Raw genomic sequence first — 21455 nt, 5'->3', positions numbered from 1 at the left:
TTTTTGCTGAAACCTTTGCAGTTCTGCTCGTAGGAGTTTGACCCTCTAAGCCTGCCTATTCTGTCCCGAAATGGGAAAAAAAAATCTTGAAATGGGGAAATGACAAGCTTAGAGTGTCATGAACACAAACTCTTTAGTAGGGGTCACCTACTGTAAAATAATGCAGGCTGCCTTCACCACTTATTCCCCAACCTGAAACATAGCATTGGACTCAATTCTAGGGTGACTTTGTTATTATGTTATTTTAGGGGTAAAGAAACTACACAATTAAATCAACTCCTTTTGTCCTTTTTTCTCAGGCATTACTAAAACATGATGGGAATTACAAGTGTGGAGCCATCATCCTGGAGACTAAGTGGATCCTCACAGCAGCCCACTGTGTGTGGCGCAAGGATCCTGCTCAACTAGAAGTGACTGTGGGTGAGTCTGGGTGATACCTCTCCACTGTAAACCACTGGAGGTGACTGTAGTTGATACCTCTCCACTGTAAATCATTAGATATGACTGTGGGTGAGTCTAGGTGATACCTCTCCACTGTAAACCACTGGGTGTGACTGTTGGTGAGTCTGGGTGATACCTCTCCACTGTAAACCACTGGAGGTGACTGTGGGTGAGTCTGGTTGATACCTCTCCACTGTAAACCACTGGAGGTGACTGTGGGTGAGTCTGGTTGATACAGTACCTTGCATAAGTATTCACCCCCTTGGATGTTTTACCCTTTTATTGCTTTTATAAATCAGTCATGGTCAATATAAGTTGGCTTTAGGACAAAATAAATCACAAAATAGCCCTCTTTAATGTCAAAGTGAAAACAGATTTCTACACAGTTATGTAAATTAAATAAAAATATTTAATGAAAATAAGTGATTGCATAAGTATTCACCCCCTTTAAATAGACTGACCTAATTCAACAGAGGTCCGGCCAATTGGTGCTAGAAGTCTCAAAATTAGTGAAATGGGGATCAGTGTGCAGTGAATGTGTCTCAAGTGATTGTAGTATAACGACACCTGTGTCTGGAAGGTCCATTCACTGGTCAGTATTCAATAATCAGTATTCCTGGCTACTGTTACACCATGAAGACCAAAGATCACTCTAAGAAACTCAGAGAGAAGGTTATTGAAAAGTATAAGTCAGGGAAAGGATACAAAAAAATGTCCAAGTCACTTAACATCCCCTGAAATTCTGTTCAATCTATCATCAACAAATTGAAGGAATATGGCACATGTATAAATCTGCCTAAATCAGGCCGTCCTTACAAACTGAGTGACCATGCAAGAAGGAGACTAGTAAGAGAGGCCACCAATAGACCTATGACTACTCTAAAGAAGTTTCAACCTTCAGCAGCTGGTATGGGAGAGACTCTACATACAACCACTGTTGCCTTGGTTCTTCACCAATCAAAGTTTCATGGAAGAGAGCCACTGTTGAAAAAAAGGCTCCACTTTGGTCTCATCAAACCACATAACCTTCTTCCACTTGACCATGGAGACTCCCACATGCCTTTTGGCGAACTGTAGTCGATACTTTTTTTCAACAGTGGCTCTCTTCCATAAAGTTTTGATTATTATCAACATGGAAAAGTGGATTGGCTTGCTTTATGCAATGTTTTATTTAATTGAAAAACAACATTGCCAAACAGGGCGGTACAAGTTAAAATTATAAAGTGCACATTTCAGATAAACAAGGACTCAGCCTATAGTGCAGTTAAACCATGGCTTAATATTTTCTTTTTTTCCAAGTTTGCTGTGAGCATAGAAGTCAGGCCTCTTATTTCAAAAACAATGAACTGTAACAGTTAGGTTAACAATAAAAGGTAAGCCTACTACTTCTGTGCTTTCAGTCAGCTGCCTGTTGCCATTTTCAGACAACAGTGAAGCTCGTTTCTTTTGCACAACACAACTTTTAAAAGGTAAACTTTCTATTCAGAAGCTTTTTATCATCCATTTCGCCGTATCGCACTCACCATTCACTCAAATGTAACGTTCTCTTGGCCTTGTTACAAGAACTGAAAGTACACCGAATTACCAAAAACACAAAGGTTTAATCACCAAAGTTCAAATTACCACACCAGTCCAATTCACACAAAGTTCAAATTTCCAATAAAGAGTACAAGTTTTCACAAACAGCCAATGCATGCAATCGAAGTCTGCTCTCGCAGTACATGCCGTCAACAGGTTGCTGTCTTGCTCTCATGCTCCCGACCTCTCCCGAATGCAGGAATTTGCCGGTTTCTTTATAGGTCAGGGACACGCCCCCCCAGGTGGTTGATCACTGGCACCTGGAAGGAGAGAATGAACCACAGCCTGCAAATACAATCAACCAATTTACACACAATCATACCGACAAAACAGGCAGAGCAGACAGGGTTCGTCACACCCTCCCCACACACAAACCTGAGGTGAAAATAACATACCTCCATTACTAAAACAATCGTTGTATGCAAATATAATGACAATAAAGGCTTTCTTTTTCCTTTTTCTTCCTCTAATAACTGTTTGACCTAGATCTTTTAAGATCGGTTGGTGGCACAATGGTTAGCGATGTCACCCTTCTCCTTGGGAAACTTATGTTCGAATCCCGCTTAATACAGGTTTTCAATTCGATGCTTTACATAAAAACACCTGCAAATGATCTTTACTCTCTTCTGTATCTTGGAACAGAGGGTAGTTAAAGTGCTTTTGGAATACTGGTCAGCACTTTTGTAAAACCAAGGGCAGTGAGAGTGCTTTTTGCAAGCTGGTCAGTAAACTGCAGGGCAGTGAAAAGGGGTTGAAAGTGCTTTGTGCAACTGGATCAAGGGCAGTGAGTGCTTTTGGACAACTGGGCAGTGAAGGTGCAGGGCAGTGAAAAGGGGTTGAAAATGCTTTGTGCAACTGAATCGTGGGCAGTGAGAGGGCTTTTTAAAAACTGGTCATTGAAGGTGCAGGGCAGTGAAAAGGGGGTTAAAGTGCTTAGTGACATGCTATAGATTTTTATTTAAAAACAATATCCATTCCACCACCAGGCGGTTCCTTTTTTTGGATACTATTTTCCCCGCTCGCAAGGAACGGAGGATGCAGGTGTGCATAAAAATGTATGTGCAAGCACATACAGATTAGGATATGTATGTTGATTTCGTCCCCAGTACTCTAAAGGATCATCAGTCCTGAGGATGTTTTGCTCCGCCATGTATCGCTGGACCTCCACAAGGGCATCTGCTGTGGTGTTTGGCTGTCTTCTGTTCTGACTCATGCTAGAGTCCAAATGATGCCACAGTTTCCCTAAGAAAAATTAAGACAATTTGTGATTTTATGTAATAAATCAGTATCAACCCAGAATAAAGCATGAAGAACATACCTGAGGAGGTTGAAGGTCCCTCTGCTTGACTGCCTGTTGCGGCTGGCTGTGGTGGTGTGTGCTTAGAAATGATGAAGGCACACTCAGCAGTGGTGAGCCTCTTCACTGCTTTCGATGCCTTTGACTGGCTGAGGAAGCCTAGTGTCTTGAACCGTGGGTCCAGCAGCGTTGGCAGTGTCATGACACTCATTGATTGCAGTTGATAAAGTTTGTCTTTTAAATGGGTAGACAAACTTGCTGCCAGCTGCTGCGCCATCAAAGTGGTTATGTTAACCATTTCCTCAGTCAGTGCATATTCAACATCTTTAGCAGTGGGATCGCTTTTGAAGTGGGCACCCGCTTCTCCTCGCACAGCTCCACTGTGGCATCGTTGAAGGGTGACAGGATAGTTAGGCACTCTGCAACAACAGTATACTCCCCTGCTGTCAGAGGGGGTATATCTGTTAGCAAAGATGCCACAGCTGCACCTACTGGCTCCCTCAGGTCATATATCCTTTGAAGCATCTGGTAGGTGCTGTTCCAGCGGGTGTCCACTTCTTGCAGGAGTTTCAGTGGAGGTCTTGCCATCTGGGTCTGCATTTGCACAAGTCTTTCCTTTTCCACAGAAAATAACAATATAAGAATTTGAGGCAGACCATAGTGACATGGTGACAATGACATAATAAAACATGTAGTACAATACAAACATGCTTGTGTGAATGCAAATATAATGTAACATACCTTAGCAGTAGTGCTGGACCGGAACAGACCCACAAGCTTCCTTGCCTTCATCCTGAGCGCTGGGAGCCCAGGAGTCTGGTCAAGAGCTTTCTTCACCATCAGGTTAAGAGCATGTGCAGTGGCGGCTCGCCCATAGTGTGCGCTGGGGCGCCGCCCTCCCGCTGACCTGACTGCCTGTTTTTCTTTTCTTTTCTTTTTAAAATAATCTCTCATTTTAAAAAAAGAACCTGTGTTTATTAGATGATATTGATGATTTTGCTTTAAAATGGGTTTAGAACTCTCCAAAATTATATTTACATTCACTTTCAAGTTCCACGTTTAAAACGTGAACGTTTATCATTTTTGGTGTAGTAGCCAATAGGCTGTCTTGCCGGGGCTCCTGTTCGATCAGCCCCATTGTGCTGTATTTAAGCCAATGGCTCCCCTGTTGCTAGGCAAAAAAGAATACACATCCGCCAATCATCGTCAAGGAATTTTATGGGTTTGGGGCGCTGAAGATAGAGCCCATAGTACCAAGATGCACCACTGCTTGTTAACGGGTATTTTCATTCCAGCAGAGAAGTGTGTAGCATGGTGACGTTGGATGTAGTTGTGGGAGCTCAGCTAGCCCCAAATTCAGTCAAATCCTTACATCTGCATCCCTTTGGAAGAAGAACTTTTGCGGAAAAGCTAATTGTTAAACAACTCGGACCAGACAAGCCAGAAGTGAAAATAACCCAACAGACGCGAGAAAAGGGGAAAACATACACCAGAACCTTTTCCCGAGATTGGTTCGATCGAAAGGCATGGCTAACTAGCTGTGGGTATGTCAATGCCATCTTTTGTTTTCCTTGCCTGCTGTTTAAAACAAGTGCTATGATAGTTCGTGGACACAGACAGGAATGAAAGAACTGAAGCATTGGTTATCGTTATGTATTTGCACTTTCTATCTGGACATTGACCAGAATAAACATGTAACTTGTTCATTATCATTACCTGTGAAACTGTTGAGTTCTACATGGCAGATAAATTAACATTGTCTTTAGACCATTGGTATTGACTGGTTTGAGTTATTTTATTGGTATAGGCAAGGGGCTGTTTTAAAACTGAGCAGCACTTCTCTGCATCAACAGCTCACGTCTCATTTTTAATTTATTGGCCTACATGAAATAGCGAACAACAAATATGAGTCGATGTGTGAAACACAAATTTATCATTGTGAATGATTTGGGATCTCCGGCTGGCCACCATAAAATGCACCAGAATGCAGGAAATCACATCTACGAAATTCAAAATGATGTCCACATATCTGCCGTGAGGCTAACTGCAGCAGCTTCCTCCACTCTGGCCTTGGCTTCCTCCTTGGCCTTACGAAACTTCTGCTCCACCATGGCTTTTAAGGCCTGAAGAAATAAAATTACATATTGAATGAAAGCTGTGAAATAATATATTGTGCACATGTAAATAGACAAATATTCTGTGCACGGACATACCTGTCTTGTGGGCAGAACATACGTGGGGTCCAGCTTGTTAACAAACCCTCTGAACCCCTCATCCTCGACGAGGGTGAAGGCTGGCTGTCTTTCACGATCAGATCCACCAGATCCACTCCTGTTTTCTGGAACCAAAGCAAAAAAAATAAAAAATGGCCTATGTATACAATATTACAACTAAAAATGAAAGCTCACACAAAGTGACAAAATCACATGCACTTCCTTGGCTAGGTCCAGCGTCAGCCCCCCTTGCTCTCATGCAAGGCACGGTAATGCCTTAACATGGAGGACGTGTTGTTGTTGTAACTTAGGTATTTATCACAGATCATACATTTCACCTATGAATAAAAAAGATACCCATTAAACTAAAGGTCCGTGACCCAACATGAAATAACACAATAATAGGCTAATGTCAGGGAAGTCATACAAGCTACAAACAGACCTTATTAGGAGAAATCAAATCAAAATTTTCCCACACGGGTGATGTCTTCCTCTTACTTACTGGCTCCATAACTAATTATAATCTATACTACAACAAATAAACCTAAATCTCTAACTACCGCTAAGTGTCTAACTATCTCTAAATCTCTTACTATCGCTAAATCTCTAACTATCGCTTTGTATCTAACTATCTTCTGTATCACAAATCTTCTTGATCCAGATGCGGCTTCAGACGTCACTAGTGACATCATTTCGGCAAAACGATACAAGCCTCGATACGCGCTCCGGTGAGGAAGTGCTTCACTTTCGCGACACAAGCTCCGAAGCCTCTGGTTCATTTGTAACACCATTTGCAGTACATGCAGTCAACAGGTTGATGTCTTGCTCTCTTTCTCTCATGCTCCCGACCTCTCCCGAATGCAGGAATTGCCGGTTTCTTTATAGGTCAGGGACACGCCCCCCCAGGTGGTTGATCACTGGCACCTGGAAGGAGAGAGAATGAACCACAGCCTGCAAATACAATCAACCAATTTACACACAATCATACCGACAAAACAGGCAGAGCAGATGAACCCAAAGGGGTTCGTCACAGTAACTGATTAAAGGCACTCTACTTTTTATTCATTTAATGTTTTCATTGATGTCCTTTTCCGTGTTCTTTTAGCTTAATTTCTAATTTGTTATTTAATTTTTCTATGGTCTTTTAAAAATATAATGCAGTTAACTGTTTTAATTCTCTATTATCTGCTCATTTGTAAGGCACTTTGAATTACCCAGTGTGAGCAATATCAGAATCAGAATCACCATGACAATATAATTCATTGTTTTAGAATAGCTGTTTGTTTGCTTAGCGTAAATCTTTGTCGTTTTTTTCCTCCCAAAAATAGTGTCACTCTTTAGAGGTGATTTAAACACGTCTGTTTAAATGTGTTTTTTGTTACTACCCTTGCAGGTGAACACAATCGTGAAGTTAAGGAGGGCTCCGAGCAGGTGCGTAGGGTGATGACGGTCCTTCTGCACGAAAACTACAACCACACTTCTAAAGACAACGACCTGGCCCTGCTCCGACTGGAGTCCCCAGTCATCCTAGGCCCCTACGTCATTCCTGTCTGTCTTCCACCAAGGATGGGTACCTTTAGCCGAACACTGGCAACTATTCGCCTGTCCACTGTCAGTGGATGGGGTCGGTTGGCACAATCAGGACCGCCCTCCACCGTCCTCCAGCGATTAGAAGTGCCGAGAGTACCTCTACAGGAGTGTGTTGCCCACACGGGCCTGCAGGTGACCCGCAACATGCTGTGTGCCGGCTTCAAGGAGGGAGGTCGTGACTCATGCCAGGGAGACAGCGGCGGTCCTCTTGTCACTCACTACAAAGGCACTTACTTCCTGCTGGGCATCGTGAGCTGGGGGAAAGGGTGTGCTACAGTTGACTTCTATGGCATTTATACACGAGTGGGAAACTACCTGCACTGGATTGAGAGTCACATGATGACAGCATGACAAGAGGAGGAGGTAAAGGTGTTTACAGAAGCCACAACACAAGTTTCATACTCTACATACGGCAAATCTATAATATACACTACATATGGCAAATCTATAATATACCCTACATATGGCAAATCTATAATATACCCTACATATGGCAAATACATAATATACTCTACATATGGCAAATATATAATATACCCTACATACGGCAAATCTATAATATACCCTACATATGGCAAATCTGTATGATTGAATGTGTGAATATATAATATACCCTACATATGGCAAATCTGTATGATTGAATGTATGAATATATAATATACCCTACATAGGGCCAATCTGTATGATTGAATGTGTGAATATATAATATACCCTACATATGGCAAATCTGTATGATTGAATGTTTGAATATATAATATACTCTACATATGGCCAATCTGTATGATTGAATGTGTGAATATATAATATACTCTACATATGGCCAATCTGTATGAAATCATTTCAATAAAAAGGAGTACATGAGTGATACATTAACATGATTCTGTTGCTTGTGACAATATGTTTAGCTTCTTCAAGGTGCTGCTATGCTCTTTGATGGAATGAGCCAGAACGGTGTTCCAATTTGACCTTTCTTATAGCTTTCCATGCCGTTGGAGGTATGACTAGCCAATGTTGCCACCTTACAATTATTTTGTTCACATTATCAACGGTATTTCATAGTATTTGGTTGTCTAAGGCAAATGGATTCAAATGTAATGTCATTAGTGACGTCACTCAGGTTTTGAGCTCATTCAGACTCAGATGTGAAAACTAAACCATGTGGAAGAGAGATAAATAACTAGCCTTGTTAATCAACTCTGGTAATTCATTCCAATTAGTGACATTTTCTACTAGATAAGGAAAAAAAACATCAGGGCTTCAGTTTATTGTGTATTTATATGTTCACAGGCCAGAATAGCAGTTATGGGTGTGAAATTATTTCACACTAGACAACAACTATTAGCACCTGGATGCTAGTTAGCTAAACAGTTAGGTATATGATGTCAAATGACAAAGTATACAGTTAGGTATATGATGTCAAATGACAAAGTATCAGCATGTCAATGACAAATAACAATGCCTCCAATCCAGTTTATGGCACACCAAGCTAACTCTTGACAAAGGAAATAAATGACAAGCAGTGCAAACAAATAGATTATGTTGTGCCTTTAAGCACAGTTAAAGAGTTTATTATATAAAGTTAAATGCATGATTAAATGCCTTGCAGAATATTCAGTGTAATAATGAATTACGCAGACACCATGAAGGGGTGCATTGGTCTTAACCTACCACAACACAATCCAGTTTTTGAAAAGGCAGAGACATTGAAAAGGCCGATTAAGATGTGCAGGAAAACAGATTCAGTTATTATGTGATATTTTTGTATATCTCTACCCCTCTACCTGGCCAGCTCCAAGAAGATGGGCCCCCTCTTATGTGCAGAGGTTCTGCTTGAGGTTTCCTGGCTTGCTTTTAAACTAGGGTGAAATTTCAAATAATTTTAATGAAATACAAATAATTTACTTTACACCAACTGATATAACAATCCATCTCAGGGAGCTGACATGGAATCAATCAAAGTATTGATGGTATTTTTTTTTAAGGGCCAAAAGATTTGTTGGAGACACAGCCTGAGTGTAATCAGTCAAGAAACAGGTTTAATCTTGTACAGTGATGCAAATTAAGGGAGAGAGAAAGGTTTCACTCAAAAGCTTCACCTAGGTCTCATCTGGTCAGCCATTGTAACATTTCAGTTTTTATATCCTCCATAGCGTAAGGGGTTTCAGCCCATAGCCATATCTCTTCATGAATATGTTTCAGTCTGCAACCTTTGGTTCCCGAGGAATTCCACAACAGTTGTTCACAGGGGATAAAGAGATCCTGCTGTGAGCATCTGTCAGAGGCCTGTAGTCGTGGAGGTGTGAGGAATCTTAAAGCCCCTCTGATAAAACTAAGAGAAAGGGAGTGGTGAGAACTCTCATTTACACCTCTTTCAGGTCATTTCATCTAATAGTGCTGTATAGTCAACCAGAAATGCTTACATTTTTGCCTAAGTCCAATTAAAATCAACAAATACAAAATGACTATAAGATTCATTGGATTATTTAATATTGTCATTCATTATTAACTATGATCTTTTATTCTGATTTTTCAACTCCTTCAGTATATCATTGTGAAAGTATATAACGTTTGGATATTTTGGAACCTACATGAAAAAAAAAAAAATTCTGTTACGTCTGAACTATTTGCCTACGCTATTGATTGTAGCTCCTGCGTGACGCTGGAGAGGGTTGGAAAGAGACTTTGAACACAATCCGATACATGGGGGAAACACAAAGAGCAGAAGGGAGAAGGAAGAAAACTCAAAAGTCTATTTTCTAATCAACATGTTGCATCTGCAAGCATTCTATCTAACATTATCGTTAACAACACTTTGTTATTGCTACCCAGTTTCAGGTAAATCACTTGATAGTGTTGTGCTCTGTGTGGGTATATTAACCTACGTGAATGTCTAAACCGTCCTCTGTGTGTGCCTGTTATCCTATCACCACTGATAATGTTGTGTTCTGTGTGAGTATATTAACCTATGTGAATGTCTTACATGTTACACTGATAGTGTTCTTGGAGGCTGATGAAGCCCATGATGTTCTCCAGCGCAGTCGGAGGGCCAACTCAGGCTGGTTTGAGGAGTTAAAAAAGGGAGACCTGGAGAGGGAATGTCTAGAGGAGCTGTGCTCCCATGAGGAGGCACGGGAGGTGTTTGAGCACACTGAAACTACGGTCAGCATTTTCAACTTCTTAACCATGGCCTCTAAAGAAAGACAAACCATTGTTTTTTCATATAATCTCTCCTCTGCATAGCTTTGACGAATTGAGTTTAGCTGTAATAGTTACAATCCTCTAATTATAAATGTAAAAAAAAAAACATGACTATGATGTTAAATGTAGAAAAAAACGTACCTATCTAAACTGTGCTATTGCTTTCATGGTTTGCTTGAATGGTGAAAAGTAAATAACAGTTGTGTAAACCCACTGATTTTCCCTCTTTAGAATGAATTTTGGCATAAATATAATGGTGAGCCCTTTTCCTTAACTTGCCTAATAATAATTAACACTTTCAGCAATAACATATCATCATCACTGCAACTAGCATAACACCGAACATTGCTTATCAGTTGTAGATCACTGCCTATCCAGTCCCTGTGCCAACAATGGGAGCTGCACAACCCTTTTAGAGTCCTACACCTGCCTTTGCCTACCTGGATTCAGTGGGAGGAACTGTGAGCAAGGTTTGGCACCAGAACATCAGTGGTCAATTTTAGCGCTGCTAAAGTGTTCTTCTCCCCTGTTTTGAACCCTAACCCTCTATAATCACAACGTTATTTGACACATAACTGCTTGCCTCAGATAGATTCTGATGGGGTCAACATATGGAATTCTTTGTTTAAGTCTTTGAAATTGCATTTGAGTTTCAGCGTTGTCGCCTTCTGCCAACCGCTAGCATTTGGGCTAAGTAATAATAATAATAATAATAATAATACATTTTATTTATAGGGCGCCTTTCAAGAAACCCATTTTATTTTTAAAATGCACAAAGCAGAGCAGCAGCAGAGCAACAACTTCTTTAAGTAAGTGGCTGCTATCTGGCATTAGCTGTCATCAGAATCAGAATCAGAAAGTTTTTACTGCCAAGTAGGCTTTCACCTACCAGGAATTTTTGTGGGACGTTGGTGCAAACAATAAACATTCACAATAAACAATAAACAATACACATATTAAGTTATTATATACATATTAAGTTATTAAACATGGGAAAAATTAAATATAAAATATATATTTAAAAAAATATGTCAAACAGAATATGTCAAATCGAAAATGCAGGAGTGTGCAATTTAGAGTTCAGGATTACAGTCCGTGTTGTGGGGCTGGTGTCCCGCGCCTTGTTGATGAGGCCAGCCGCAGATGGGAAGAAGCTGCTCTGGTGGCGCGGTCCGGTTTTGGTCCTGATGGACCGCAGTCTTCTGCCGGCGGGGAGGGTCACAAAGAGTTTGTGTCCAGGGTGGGAGGGGTCGGCCATAATCTTCCCCTCAGGGTCCTGGAGAGATGGCAGATTGCAGCCAATCACCTTCTCCGCTGAACGAATGACACGCTGCAGTCTGCCTTTGTCCTTAGCAGTGGCAGTCGCGTACCAGATGGTGATGGAGGACGTGAGGATGGACTCAATGATGGAGGTGTAAAAGTTCAACATCATTGCCTTTGGCAGGTTGAATTTCTTCAGCTGCCGCAGGAAGTACATCCTCTGATGTGCCTTTTTGGTGAGGGAGATGATGTTTAGCTCCCACTTGAGGTCCTGGGAGATGATGGTGCCCAGGAAGCGGATGGACTTAACACTGCCAACTGGGGCGTCACTCAGGGTGATGGGGGTGGATGAAGCTGGGTTCTTCCTGAAATCTACTATCATCTCCACTGTTTTCAGCGCATTGAGCTCTAGATTGTTCTGTCCACACCAGGTCACCAGATGGTCAATCTCACACCTGTAGGCATACTCTTCCCCACCAGAGATGAGCCCAATGAGAGTGGTGTCGTCCGCGAACTTGAGGAGCTTGACGGACTGGTGACTGGAGGTGCCGCTGTTGGTGTACAGGGAGAAAAGTAGAGGGGAAAGAACGCAGCCTTGAGGGGAACCGGTGCTGATGGTCCAGGGGTCAGAGACATGTTTTCCCAGCCGCCCGTGCTGCCTCCAGTCAGAGAGGAAGTCTGTAATCCACCTGCAGATGGAGTCAGGCACGCTCAGCCAGAGAAGCTTGTCCTGCAGCAGAGCCGGGATGATGGTATTAAAGGCAGAGCTAAAGTCCACAAACAGGATCCTGGCATAGGTGCCTGAGGTGTCCAGGTGCTGGAGGATGGAGTGAAGGGCCATATTTACTGCATCGTCTACAGACCTGTTAGCTCTGGCATCTCCTGAATAACGATGACAGTCAATGGAACCTCCCAAACCCAGAAAAGAGAAAACAATATGAGCAATGTACCTGCTCAGTTTTCATATCCTTATAACCTCTGATAAGTGTGATTCTATCTGCAATATATTAACCCCCTCCATACTGATGTTGCTGCACTTCCAACAGTAGCAATCACACAAGGAAGCAGTCTGCGATTCTGTCCAGATGTTGATATTTTATAAGTCAATATTTGAGTTCAACAATCAATCAAAATATACTCTGTATTAGCTAGATGAGCATTGCACGACGTTGGGCAATAACACATGCACATTACTCATGGTCAAAGGTTTGTACCCATTGAGGGGCTGTGCTACACAAAGTTAGTTTACACTTGGACAATAAAGCCCAGGAATGTTTCAGGCATTTACAGTGGTGTATCCAGCCTCCTCAATAGAGAACTTGCTTTGATGCTGTTGGTGTCTCACACAATTGTCATTCTCTTCCTGACAGAATCCAAAGCCATCCTTGAGAGCTGCCTGTATGATAACGGTGGATGTGAGCATTTCTGTCAGGAGAAGGAGGGTCAGCGCTATTGTTCATGTGCTGATGGTTACTTCTTAGGAGCTGATGAAGAGAAGTGTTTCACTCAGGGTAAGGCAGTCACATACATTTGTTAAAATGAATGGACACAATTACCAAATTTGTGATTGAATACAGCCATTTTATTTTAATTTTGATCACTGATCAAGTAAAACACTGATTAATTATATAGCTAGTTTCTAGGTGTAAGGGATAAGGTAGAAACTACCAACTGATAAAATGGTTCCCTAAGATAGAGATAGCTAGGATAGTTAAGAAGGTAGAAACTCTCAGGGTGCCTGTGCTGCTTCTTAATAACACAATTTAATTTTCACTTCATGTTAAAGCAGCACAACGAATCAATAGCTATTCGCTAAAGGTAGGCTAGCAGCTAAAACTTACGAAATCTTTTGAAATGTGCTGACTTTGACATTATGACAAACTAGTTACTCAACTACTGTCCTTACACAGTCAAACGTCAAGCAAGTGCAACACAAGACTAAGCAAGACGGCAAATAAGCTACTTACTAGATCGGCAGAAGGTAAACAAGTCAGGTCGGCGGGCTGCGGCAGGCAAAACTACAGAACGCAGTTATATGCCTACAGACCCTGCTATGCCAATGGCACAGACGCGATTCTCCATATTAAAAGTCATTGTAGCGCCCCAATTTTTTTTAAGCTGTTATTTTAAGGTTAAACTACTTATCCTAACCCTAATCCTGAAGCATAATTGTTGAGTAATGCACTTTTAAAATGAGTTCATTTTACACACCCTAGCAAGTACAAACTGTTAAGATGGTTCCCTAACATAGAGATAGCTAGGTTAACTGGCATGACACCTTCCATGATTTACACACCTCTAGCAGAGGTTCAAGCTGTGTAGCATAGCATATGTACAAAAATAAAAATAAGCTGCAGTCTGTAGCATAACATAAAAAAAGCTCACGCTCCGTAGCATAGCATTAAATAAGCTACAGTCTGTTGGGAACACATGACTTCTGTTACTTTACTGTTATGGAAGGCTGAGTGTGACTAAAAATGTGTTACTTATCCCATGTTGTTTTTACCTGATACATTAATGGGATTCATATGTGAAAGGGGGGAGAGAGCGAGACCTATTCACGCTTTACCTGCCAGAGTTACTGTATGGTTAGTTAGTTTTAATCACAGAGCTGCAGACATTTTACAAAATCAATGTATATACTACAGTTAATAGTCAGGAAGTTATGGTAGTTGCCTATTCTTTGTATTGTGAAAAAAACTGAAAGTGGACAAATACTATCCATCAAATTAAAACAATATGATCTGCGCCCCTAATGCTCTTGGTGCCCAAATATTTTAGTTGGTTTTAGTCGTAGCACATCTGTCTTTACTCATTTGTTCCTGCTCTTTCTAGAGGCCATCCCGTGTGGTAAGGCTCCATTGGACCCTTCTGTGAGTCGCATTGGACCGTTGGATCCTCGAGCTAGGATTGTGGGAGGGTCTATTTGCCCTAAGGGTCACTGTCCATGGCAGGTAAATGAAATTCAAATGCATTCATGTGCATTCATTGTCAACCAGTTGTACAGTATGGCTGTGGTCCAATAATCTTAAAATGCTGTCTTACTACCTTCCCTTTCTAACGAGAGAAGGAAGGACTGTGCGAATTTGCTTAATTTTTTTCTTCGGGGTTATAAGATACCTTAAAATACGTCACATTACGGTAGTTTTTTTTACCACAGATGTAGCCTTGATGCTATCTATTGCCCACAAACCTGTGCGCCACGACCCTCCGGCAACTGAAAAATGTAAACAAAGATGGCCGGCCAAACTCTGCTGACGGTCGTGTTTTGAATGTAAATGGACATTTTTCAGCGTTTTCTCGCTTAGATTTTTCTAAAGTTACAGAGAAATAGACACTGCACTATCCGATAACACCGTTATGGTAACCAGCCAACTTTCTAACATCAGAACGTTAGCCTACGTAAGGTAGCTACATAAGCTACGTAAGTAACCTACGTTCTTTCAGCAAACCACCAACGTCACATGTTATGGTTCATGCTATAATAAAAGAACGTTCGTAAACAATGTTTTTTTGAGATATCTTTCCCTTACAAATTGCCTTGCACATGACAGCTGTCTTGACGAGACACCAAGGTAGTAAGACAGTTATCTTACTTTTAAGACTATTGGACCACAGCCTATCTGTAATGTGTGGTTTCTATCTTCCGTGTCCAATCCAGAGGTCCAATAAGGAGCTGGTCCAATAAGGAACAACATTACTATGACAAATCACGGGTGTAACCACAAGTTCTTTGGGGGGGGGGGGGTCGTGACTTTTTCGTCAGTCAGTTGAGCGCAGAGAAAGTAAGGTAGAGTAATGGAGGATTTGAGGTTACCTAAAAAGCAGAGAAAACTGGACAAGCAGCCAAGCATACGTGTTTTTTTTTTCAGACAGTAAGTAACTTGACGAGCTAAATGTGAAAGCAAATAAAAGAAGTTTGTTATTGTTGTCAATATGCCTCTGAAGCTCGTCAAATGTTTTGTCCTAGCTTCATAAAAAGAACATCCACAGAGACCTTGAATCTTCTTTTTTAAAGATATATACAGTTCGAAAAATAATAATAATTAGCAAATTATAATAGGAAAAGGTAGAAACCCTCAGGATGCCTGTGAATTCAAATTCCAATAGTCAATGGAGTCAAGTCAAGTCAAGTCAAACTTTATTAGTATAGCACATTTCATATTTACATAGACTCAATGCGCTTATTAGGTAAAAGAAACACAATAAAAAATCGTTAAAAACATTTAAAACCCAATAAAGTAAATACAAATACAAAAGATCAGTAAAAAAGAGAGTAAAAGAGAAAAATCATGATTTATATGCCAAAGAGAATAAAAAAGTTTTAAGACCCTTCTTAAAAGATAATAAGGATTGAGGTGACCTTAGTTCTATCGGTAGATTATTCCAGAGGATTGGAGCACAGTAACTAAAAGCGCCATGACCGTTTTTTGTGTGAATTCTGGGGACATTAAGAAGATATTTATCGGAGGACCTTAAGTGACGGGTTGGGTTATGAAGAGATATTAGATCAGAAATATAGGGAGGGGCTAGATTATTAAATGATTTATGGACAAGAAGGAGTATTTTGAATTCAATTCTTTGTTTAACTGGGAGCCAGTGAAGAGATTTGAGAATAGGGGTGATGTGGTTATATTTGGGAGTTCTAGTGAGTATTCTAGCAGCTGCGTTCTGGATGAGTTGTAGTTTGTTTGATATTTGAGTTAAACCAACATAAAGTGCATTGCAGTAGTCTAAGCGACTGGAAACGAGCATGCATTCATTTTTCAGAATCATGTTGTGAGAGAGTGTTATGTACTTTAGAGATGTTTCTGAGATGGTAAAAAGATGCCTTAAAAATGTTGTATATGTGCTTTTGAAAATTAAGATCAGCATCGAGGGTCACTCCTAAGTTTTTGACCTCCTCCGTAGGTGTTGAAAAGACAGAATTAAGAGTTGGATAAAATGTATTTCTGAGTGTTTTTGGGCCAACCAACAAACCTCTGTTTTTGCATTGTTTAACATTAAAAAGTTTTGGGCCATCCAGGTCTCTATGGCAGAGATGCAGTGAATGAGATCCCCCAAAGGACTGGGATCATCAGAGGAAATAGACAGATATAATTGGGTATCATCAGCATATGAGTGGTATACGAGATGTTATGTTGCCGGATGATCGACCCAAGAGGTAGCATGTACAAGTTAAAAAGTAAAGGACCAAGAATTGACCCCTGCGGCACCCCATATAAAATAGGCTTTGTGTCAGAAAAAAGATTATCAATAGAGACAGTAAAAGATCTTCCGCTTAAGTAAGATGAGATCCAAGCGAGGGCTGTACCTTGAAGACCAACTAAATGCTCAAGACGTTGAAGCAGAATAGCATGATCAACCGTATCAAATGCAGCACTTAAATCAAGAAGAACAAGGACTGACAATTTATGATTGTCAGTAGCAATTCTAAGATCGTTAACAACTCTGACTAGAGCAGTTTCTGTGCTGTGATTTACATGGAAACCAGACCTATCTGTCCTATCTGGCATTCTGAGACAGATAGGACACAAGTTGCTTGTAAACAACCTTCTAAAGAATTTTGCCAAGAAAAGGCAAGTTTGATATGGGTCTATAACTGTCACAAGTCAGGGGATCGAAGCTTGTATTTTTTAACCTCGTCCTACCTCGAAAATTTTTCTAAATTTTCATATATAAATATAGAATTGTAGGCAGTTGGCCCAAATGTCTAAACCATGGTTACGCCCTTGCAACTCACTCACTCAATGTTGGCTGTGAGCTCTGTGGGTCATGCAGGTTGTGTGTGTCAATGGCAACAACACGGGCAGATCGATTTGTGAACGGCATCTGTTTCTCAGCAAACGAAAATCATGGCGTGCTCTAAACCTGGCAAAAAAACGTTGATTCTAAATATTGCGAATTTAAAGTAAAGCTATGCAAAAAATCTGACACTTTTTGAGGTATGGTTTTATAAGCACCTTGTTTTGGTACCATCCTCAAATTAATTTTGAAAGCATATGATCATGTGAAGGACAAATAAACACCTGTGTCTTCCCCACTAGCCATCCAAGATATGCCCTATTTAGTTCTGTGTAACAGGCTGGAACAACCTGCAAAAATGGAAGAAAAGCTTTCACACACATGACATTGCCAGCTATACTGCCAAAAGACACCAGTTAGGGCTGAAATACACATACGCGTCTTTTTTCAGGCAGAAACGCTTCAGTAACGCCTTGGCAAAGTGCGGCGGCCAAAACAGAAGCGGTGCGCTTCCCTGCCTTGCGCTGGAAAGTTGAGAATAGTTCAACTTTTAAGCGCACCTAAAAAACGCCACAAAGATGCAACGCGTGGTGGAGAAGGGGCGCCCACGCAAAGCGCGCCGTACCATAGGAATCAATGCATTTGCTCGCGTCCCGTTTAAAAAAAAACGCGTATGTGTATTTCAGCCCTTAGTGGGCAAGCTTCTATCAGTGTCAGATGGGAGGTTGGTGGTGTTTGCGAGGTGTTTGCATGCATTTTAGGTAGTTAGCTGACTAGTTTTCAGCATCTGAATAGAACACCTCTTGGAGGGGAGAGTGTTTACGCTGTCCCACTGATGCTTCAGATGAACTGCTGTATACCTGAACACTGCGTATATTTTATGTTTATATTTGACTTTTTAAACAGTAATTTTTGTCAGTGTGACATCACTATTAACGCGGTGGTGTTTCAATATGCTGTGAGGATTTGATTTGAGATTCCAGACTCATCTCATTTGCTGATGACCTCCGAGTATTAATTGATTCCAACGCCTCAGTGCACCTCAAACACCTGCATGTGTCACATGTGGATTCCAAAATCAAGTTAGGTGAATGAGGTGAATGCAATGCAGTAAATCCACCACCCGGGGAAAAGCAACCCCACACAGGCACATTTGACCTGTCATGCATTTCACTTTCTCACTGAAGAGGCTGCTATGCAAAGCTCCATATCTGATTGTTTGGAGAAGTTAGAGATTGTTTGCTCAGGGCACTTTGTCACATGAGTGAGAGTGAGTAATGTTGTGTATTCCCCCCAGGTCCTGCTGGTATATGGACAGAGGGCTTTTTGTGGGGGAGTAATATATACGCCCACCTGGATCTTGACGGCTGCACACTGTTTGGAGAGTCTACAATTGAAACACCTGAAAATAATTGCAGGTAATATGCCACTGAGTTTTGATGATCCCTTGTTTTGCATTTCCTTGTAACCACATTCATAGCAGTTCTCACATTAGTAAGATGAGTCACCCATGACAAAGTTGGTTCAGTTGTCATATTCCTGCGTATGGTTGGTTCACTGTTATAAATTAAAGCTATATGTAATAAATACGGAATTAATTTGTAAAATAATATTATAGGGTAACACTTAATAATAACAATTCGTTTAAAAGTAGCCATTGCGTAATACTTTGTAGATGATTGTTAAAGAGTACTAATATTTTTATTATTTATTTTTACTAAATGGTTTTCATTATTTAAAAATAAAAGTTGTATACGTCATTTAAAGATTACCGATTGCTACCATGAGTGAATGGAAAGGGAAGATGCTGCATCACTGGCGGTCCAGACACTAATGGCAAGGGCTGGCTTATCTGATCGAAGCTTGAGCTTCAGGGTGTGTGTTTGTCCTTCGTGCTCTAGCCTATTGGAATATTTAGTCTGCTAGTGGTGGGATGCATGGTTTAGGGCTAATCAAGGATTTGTTGATCTATTTTTATTTTTATTTGAGTTGTGTTGCACTCATTTTAAGCTTTGCTTAATTAACAAATCATTGATTATGACCTTAACCCTGATTTCAACCTTGAAAATTAAATTTGATTGTCCACCATCATGGATTGGCCAGTATTAATAAAAAGCAACATTGTTACAGTCTTGAGACTAATCGTTAGATTTGCTTTTTTACCATTTTGATGAACTGGAATTGGAGAAAGAAACGAATATAATTCAGATACAAAATGAGAACGAAAAGAATGTAATTCAGATACAAAATAAGGAAAAAAAAGAATATAATTCAGATATAAAATGATCGTCCAGCAGAGATTAGTACTCAGGCGTCATCCAGAAACGTAATATGCTTACAGACCCTGGTATGGCAATGGCACAGAGGACGTTCTCCATATTAAACGTCTTTGTAGCGCCCCATTTTTTTGTTAGCTGTTATTTTAAGGTAAAATTGCTAACCCTAACCCTAAAGTACAATTGCTACATACTGTGTAAGGGATAATGTATTGTCCGGAGGTCATTCTACAAAAATAATTCCCGACGGGGCGAACAACACCCCGACGCGCAGCGGAGGGTGTTGTTTTGTACCGAAGGGAATTATTTTTGTAGAATGACCTCCGGACAATACATTATCCCGCTTATTATACGGGTACTTGCCAAAAACGATAGAAGACATTCCTCCAACATATCTCTTTTTAATGATTTAGGTGCCGTTTCATGTGTCCCGTTTAGAAATAAATAGTTCTTCAAGCAAATAGAACTTTGAAGTTTCAGGTGTTGCATAGCAACCCATTACTTGTTGACTTCAAATTACTCTCTACTGTTGCGTTAAAATGACTGGACTTCTGGCGGAATGATATGAAAGATGTGAATTAGAAGTACAAAACCCGTTGCCAATGACAGCGGTGATTATCTTTTGCAGAGGTCTGTTAGCAGGAATTAATGTATGGGTATGACGTAGGGATGGCCCACTCAAATCAACGGTACTTTTTGGAACATTCTGAAGAGCCGTATAATAATACTTTAATAATCTTATTTCGAAAAGTAGTTGTTTACGTGTGTTTCTCTGTGTGTCTGTTTGCATGTCCCAGGCGAGCATGATCGTAATTTGGATGAAGGCACGGAGCAGACAATCATGGTGAAGCAAATGATTTCACATCCCAATTATGTGCCTGTGACAGCAGATAATGACATTGCCCTCCTGCGTCTCCACCATCCTATTGTACTCACACCACACGCTGTGCCTGTTTGCCTACCAACACGTGCCCTTGCTGAACGCGAGCTCTGGGCCATCCACTTCCACACAGTAAGTGGATGGGGAAAGCGCAGTGAGGGTGGACCTACGTCCAGCATCCTCAGAAGACTGAAGGTGCCGCGTATCCGTACGCAGGAATGTGTCGAGAACAGCAATGTGTCACTCACTTTGAATATGTTTTGTGCTGGGTACATTGAGGGCCAAGAGGACTCGTGCAAAGGGGACAGTGGTGGTCCTCTGGTCACTCATTATCGTAACACAACATTTCTATTGGGAATTGTGAGCTGGGGAAAGGGTTGTGCCCGACCAGGGAATTATGGTATATACACTCGGGTGTCTAACTACCTTGAGTGGGTGCAGGAGCATACATTCAATACAACAATGAAATAAACAGAATGTTTATATTGGTCATGCACAACTCAAAAACCAGTAAAGCATTAAGCTATATATGTTACTGTACTGTACTTTCAAGTAATTTGTATTAATATTTAATGTTATATGTAACACAAAATAAAACAAATAAATAAACAATGGGCCTCATTCTCGACAGCAGTTGAGAAGGACTTTCTTCTGATCTCCACTTCGGTGGATTTAGGAAAACATTTGCCATTCTCCATAGTTTTCTCATCTGGGATTTCTTCTGAACTTCAGAAGACTTTCAGAACGCGAAATAGCAGTTGTAACTCTGCCGGAACCTTCTCAAATGCGATTCCTCAAATAACCACGTGGCCATCTTGTGGTTATTTGAGGAATCACATTTTTAAAAACTGGGTTATTGGCTGAATTTGTGAGAAACCGTTGGTGATTGCATTCACGTCAACTCTACAGACATCCTCGGATTAAAATAGTTATAATAATAACAAATAAGAGAATATTTGTATCATTAACAATTACGT

General features: G+C 40.8%; 2 protein-coding genes across 2 annotated transcripts in view; both read left to right on the top strand.

Moving 5' to 3' along the window:
* The window catches only part of f7l (coagulation factor VII, like), a gene marked incomplete at both ends in the record, with an annotated part of 88430 nt that extends 80960 nt beyond the window's left edge, over window positions 1-7470 (top strand). Inside the window, 2 exons of the mRNA XM_080834575.1 lie at window positions 300-420; window positions 6923-7470. Coding sequence (XP_080690701.1) covers window positions 300-420; window positions 6923-7470 — 669 coding nt within the window. The remainder of the gene's footprint in view (window positions 1-299; window positions 421-6922) is intronic.
* Window positions 7471-9884: 2414 nt separating this feature from the next.
* Window positions 9885-20949, top strand: LOC308362345 (coagulation factor VII-like; the record flags this gene model as incomplete). Its single annotated transcript, XM_080834958.1, has 8 exons — window positions 9885-9954; window positions 10115-10278; window positions 10549-10573; window positions 10674-10787; window positions 12948-13088; window positions 14413-14531; window positions 18620-18740; window positions 20396-20949. The coding sequence occupies 8 exons, from the start codon at window positions 9885-9887 to the stop codon at window positions 20947-20949; spliced, it is 1308 nt and encodes a 435-aa protein (XP_080691084.1).
* Window positions 20950-21455: the final 506 nt, after the last annotated feature.

The sequence above is a fragment of the Sprattus sprattus genome (genome assembly GCF_963457725.1).
Source record: "Sprattus sprattus genome assembly, chromosome: 3".
Lineage (NCBI taxonomy): Eukaryota > Metazoa > Chordata > Actinopteri > Clupeiformes > Clupeidae > Sprattus > Sprattus sprattus.
Note: the sequence above shows the minus strand (reverse complement) of the source record. Positions and strands in the feature narration are given on the sequence as shown.